This window comes from Gekko japonicus, unplaced genomic scaffold (genome assembly GCF_001447785.1).
Source record: "Gekko japonicus isolate JY-2015 unplaced genomic scaffold, Gekko_japonicus_V1.1 scaffold1082, whole genome shotgun sequence".
Taxonomy (NCBI): Eukaryota; Metazoa; Chordata; class Lepidosauria; order Squamata; family Gekkonidae; genus Gekko; species Gekko japonicus.
The window spans coordinates 568,808-574,271 of record NW_015173155.1 but is presented as its reverse complement, the minus strand read 5'-3'; the positions used below and the strand labels follow the sequence as shown (position 1 = coordinate 574,271).

Here is a 5,464-nt window from a genome sequence, read left to right as displayed (position 1 = left end):
ATAAGCTCTTTGGTCTCCTCCTCCTCCTTCCCCTCCTCCCAACTGCACCCCAGGTCCATTTTCTGCAGTTGCTCCCCTTTCTTGGCCGCAGGTTCCTCTCCTCTGGAGCTCCCGATAGGGCTGAGGGCTGCCGTCTCTTGCTCTCTCTCCTGCTGCCTGCCCGCCTGACTCCGAGGCTGTTCTTCTCTCTCGCAGCCCATCCCCGAGAGAACCCTTCTCTTGACCTTCGGTTGGCCACATTCTCCCTTTCTGGTAACTGCATGACTGGTGGCTGCCTCCAGCACTCGGCTGGCTTACCAGTTTGGTGTCGTGGTGAAGTGCGCGGACCCTAATCTGGGAGAACCGGGTTTGATTCCCCACTCCTCCACTTGCAGCTGCTGGATGACCTTGGGCTAGCCGTAGCTCTGTCAGAGCTGTTCTCGAAAAAGAGCCGTTTCTGTCAGAGCTCTCTCGGCCCCACCTACCTCACAGGCACTGTCCCCTCTAAGCTAGTGTGAGCTAGCTCACAGTTTTTTAGCCTCTGGCTCACACATTTTTGCCTCAGCTCAGCTCAGGAAGGAGGGCTCCAGAGCAAACTAATTTATGCAGTAGCCCACAATCACTCGCTCACAACTTTAATGCCAGTAGCTCACAAAGTAGAAGTTTTGCTCGCAAGACTCCACAGCTTAAAGGGAACATTGCAGTCCCAGGGTGTCCGTTGTGGGGAGGGGAAGGGGAAGGAGTTTGTAAGCCGCTCTGACTCCGAGTGAAGGGCAGGGTATAAATCCAATTCTCTTCTTCTTCATCACCTGTAGTCTTAATCCTTTTGACTGGAGATGCCGGGGATTGAATCCAATTTCTTCTCCTCCTCTTCCGGAGAGCCACGGAGTCCTCCTTGGCATCTCCCTTTCTTTTTCTTCTTCTCTTCTCACTCCTGCTTCTTTTAAATATTGCTGCTGTTCTTTCTTCTCTTTTTCCCCCTGCAGCTTCAGGTGAGGCCTGGAGACCTCCTGGAATTACAACAGATCTCCAGGCGACAGATACCAGTTCCTTTGGAGAAAAGTGGCCGCTTTGGCAGGTGGACTCTGTGGCCTTCTACCCTGCTGAGATCCCTCCCCTCCCCAAACCGCCTTCCCCCCCCGAGGCTCCACCCTCGAATCTGCAGGAATTTCCCAACCCGGACCTGCCAACCCTGTCAAAGGCCCTCTTTCCCACTTGGGTGTCTCTGTGGCTGTTACATAGTGGGTCCCATGGATGGGCAGGCTCGAGTCTAGTGAAGACGAAGACGACGACGACGACGACGACGACGACGACGACGACGAAGAAGAAGAAGAAGAAGAAGAAGAAGAAGAAGAAGAAGAAGACGACGACGACAACGACAACGACGACGAAGGGATTTATATCCTGCCCTTCACTTGGAGTCTCAGAGTGGCTTACAAACTCCTTTCCCTTCCCTTCCCCTCCCCACAACAGACACCCTGCGAGGTCGGTGGGGCTGAGAGAACTCTGACACAAACTGCTCTTTTTCAAGGACAGCTGTGCCAGAGCTTGTGACTGACCCAAGGTCACATCAGCAGGTGCAAGTGGAGGGGTAGGGAATTGTTTGATTTTTAAAATTGTAATTCAGCAGAGTTAAAATAACTTAGCAATGCCAGAGTAAAATAATCAGACTCAGAGTCCATGTGTGTTTAAAACAGAAAGTTTTTACTACAACCTAGCATAGGGAAAGGGTAACTGGGATGAAAATAACAACACAGCTAAATAGCTACATCCTTACTCTACAAAGGACAACACTAGAAGAAACGATAATGGCTTCTGTACTACTTCTTGGAAACAGCAAACAAAGAGAGGAAGAGAAGCCATAAAATGCAAAAACACTTTGACACTTTGCTTCCAATGAAACTCCTAGATCAGGAAGAGTTTTCCCTGGGCTCGCAGATCTAAACTACCATTGGCTTATATAAAAACATGTGATTTCCTGTGACAACACAAACAGACATTTAACCCCATATATACTGAAGTGTTTTCAACATCCGGTTCTCCCAGATTAGAGTCCACACACTTAACCACTACACCAAACTGGCTAGTGATCAGTTCTACTTTATTAGTGATTTCAGCAAGCACAAGACAAGACTCCAGAGCCTTGACTGTTAATTGCCACCCCCAAACACAATTGCCACACCCAAACACACCCCGCTCCCAGTGGTAGGCTATTTACATAACATTACTACTATACTGGTTACTTTCAGAATCCTGGCAGGCTATTGTTCTTGTGCCCCAAGCTCAGCCAGTCTCTGGGGTGATTCAATCAGGAATGATTCAGTCCCAGTACATAACAGCGTCTCTTTTCCATCTGGCTGGCCTCCTTCTCCTTTCCCCCCTTTCCCTTCTGTTCTTTGCGGGTGTCATGTGCCCTGCCAGTGGCTTCTGACTCCAGGTGCCAGCCCTACAAATTAATGACCTCCAAAATGCCCTCTTGTGAACAGACTGGCCCATGTCTTGCCAACTGAAAGCCGGGGCTTCTTCCTTCCTTGTTTGCTTTTCTGTATCTCATGTTGCTAACGTTTCTCCTGGGTCACACTCTGTCCCTTGGTTTCCGTTTCCTTATTAAAGTCACAAGCATAAAAAACCCCAAACGTCCCTTCTCTTATTCCAGACCTTTTCTCTGGAATTTGCCCGCTTCTCAGCAATTATTTACACTGCCCACTGCTTCTTGCAGCTGTTCAGTCCTGGCCTCGCTCTCCTTCCTCTTTTCTCTAGAAAACAGTAGGCAGGGCTTTTGACTATAATGACTGTTATGGCACCTAGGAGCTGAGACGGGTGTAAATTATTTTCTTTGCAAGCGCAGCCATAAATATTTTAGGCTTAAAACTAGAACAAGTCTTGTGGCACTTCGCAGACAGGCAGATTTATTGAGGCGGAACCTTTTGTGGACGAGAGCCCATTCATCAGACCTAGGAAGCGGGTTGTCAGCAGGGAGAAAAACAAACACGGGTTTATAAGACATTTCTAGATCCCGCTCAAGCGTCAAAAGGACCAGGGCGGCTGGCACTGCTGATAACATTGTCTTCGGAGTTTTGTTCGAGGGGGTCAGCTGTGTTGGTCTGAAGCGGTAGAACAGATTTAGAGTCCAGTGGTGGCACCTTTGAGACCGACAAAGGTTTATTCAAGGTATGAGCTTTCGGTTTATTCAAGGTATGAGCACACGAAAACTCGTACCTTGAATACACCTTTGTCGGTCTCAAAGGTGCCACTGGACTCTAAATTTGTTCGGAGTTTTGCTTTGCCAGCAGCGGCTGAGAACGCCTCTGGATTAAAATCAAACTTCCTGATGAATTCTCGGCCTCCCCTTTCACATTGGAATCTCCCTTTGCGGAAGAGTGATGTCTTTCAGATTGGCAGCAGGGGATTCTGAGAGAGAGTGTTTACCACTCGAATTTCAGCCTGTAGTGGAGCTGTTGGAAGCAACGGCGTCACACCAGGACACCCTCCCCATCCCAGGCGTCTCTATTCTGGCCAGCCGAGGACTGGCCTGTGATGCGACGGTTGTCTTCCCTGCCCCCTTCAGGTGACGGGGACATGACCAACATCTGGTGGAAGACCTTCCTCCAACAGGGCCGGGCCCTGGAACTGAGTGGCCAAGATGTGATCGTGAAGCACACGGGGCTTTATCTCATTTACAGCCAGGTAAGGACGCGGGATGGCCCAGGGGCTAGCCTGATAAGCTCAGCAGGTTTGGCCCAGGTCGGTACTGAGATGGGAGTCCAGGATTGCTACCAAGGGAGTCCAGGATTGCTACGCAGAGGCAGGCGGGCCATGGCCAGCCACCTCTGTATGCCTTTTGCCCAGATGTGGGCAGCCCGGGCGAGCCAGATCTCATCCGATCTTGGAAGCTAAGCAGGGCTGACCCAGGTTAGTATTTGGATGGGACTCCGCAGGGCTCTTTCTGTAGCAGGAACTCCTTTGCATATTAGGTAAAGGTAAAAGGTTCCCCTGTTCGAAAGCCAGTCGAATCCGACTCTAGGGTTGCGGTGCTCGTCTGCGTTTCAAAGCCGAAGAGCCAGCGCTGTCCGAAGACGTTTCCGTGGTCACGTGGCCGGCACGACTAAACGCCGAGGCGCATGGAACGCTGTTCCCTTTCCACCAAAGTGGTACCTATTTATCGACTTGCAATGTCTTGCTTTCGAACCGCTAGGTTGGCAGGAGCTGGAACTAGAGACGGGAGCTCACTCCGTCACGCGGCACACTCGGGTCTCGAACTGCTGAACTACTGACCTTCCACAGCCTGCAGTTCAGCATCTTAACCACTGGAGCCACCGCAGCATATTAGGTGACAGACCCCTAATGTAGCCAATCCTCCACGAGCATGCGGTACTCCATGGAAGAAGAACTCTGTAAGCTCGTGGAGGATTGGCTACATTAGGGGTGTGTCGCCTAATAGGCAAAGGAGTTCCTGCTACAGAAAGAGCCCTGGATGGGAGACGACCAAGGAAGCCCAGGGTTGCTACGCAGAGGCAGGCGATGGCCAGCCACCTCTATATGCCTTTTGCCCAGATCTGGATAGGCCAGACTAGCCTGAGCTCATCAGATCTCAGAAGCTAAGCAGGACTGACCCTGGTTAGTATTTGGATGGGAGACCACCGAGGGAGGGGGGGAGAGGTGGAAAGAAAGCAACTTTAATGTTAAATGCATCCTCCGACCCCCTCACCCCCCCCCCCGCCAGCTGGCTCGGCTTGGAGGAGGAGGAGATTGGATTTATACCCTGCCCTTCACTCGGACTCTCAGAGTGGCTTACAGAGTGGGATTTAAAGAGACAAGTGCCTCCTCCGAGCTGGCTGGTGGGTGGGGGGGATTTGATTTGAGAACACAGCTAAAGTTGCTTTCTTTCTCTGCTCCCCCTTCCACCTCGAGCCTACCCAGGGAGGGGAACATTGGCTGGGGAAGGGAAGACCGATGTGTGAGGCCTTCTTCCCCTTCGCTTCCCCAGCCGCCCTGCCAGGAGCCATAGAATAGGTGTGAAAGCGCCGCATGCGGCTCCTGAGCCACAGTTCATCTGTGGGCCCTCAATCCCAGGGCTGGTAGAGAGTTGGGGTCAGTACGGTATTGCCTGGCCAGTATGGTATTGACCCCACTGGATTTTCCCCCATGAGTGCCCCATCCTCGCTCTCTCTGGCCCACTGGCCACTTCGCTGTCCAAGAGTGACCCAATGTCCGCACACTTTCTTCTTCTCCTCCTCCTCCTCCTCCTTCCTCTCCTCCTCCTCCTCCTCCTCCTCCTCCTCCTTCCTCTCCTCCTCCTCCTTCTCCTCTTCCTTCTTCTTCATGTGACTCCTCTTCTTCTTCTTCTCCTCCTCCTCCTCCTCCCAGGTGCTGTTTCACGACCACACCTTTACGATGGGGCAGGAGCTGCGGCGGCTGCGGCCGGAGGGGGAGGATCAGACCTTGTTCCGCTGCATCCAGAGCATGCCGGCCAATCTGGAGCAGG

At 52.0% G+C, this 5,464-nt stretch overlaps 1 protein-coding gene across 1 annotated transcript in view; it reads left to right on the top strand.

Moving 5' to 3' along the window:
• The window catches only part of LOC107119813, a 33,695-nt gene that overhangs the window by 14,189 nt on the left and 14,042 nt on the right, over positions 1–5,464 (top strand). The window contains exons 4-5 of the mRNA XM_015422404.1: positions 3,548–3,666; positions 5,347–5,448. Of these exons, the coding sequence (XP_015277890.1) occupies positions 3,548–3,666; positions 5,347–5,448 (221 nt within the window). The remainder of the gene's footprint in view (positions 1–3,547; positions 3,667–5,346; positions 5,449–5,464) is intronic.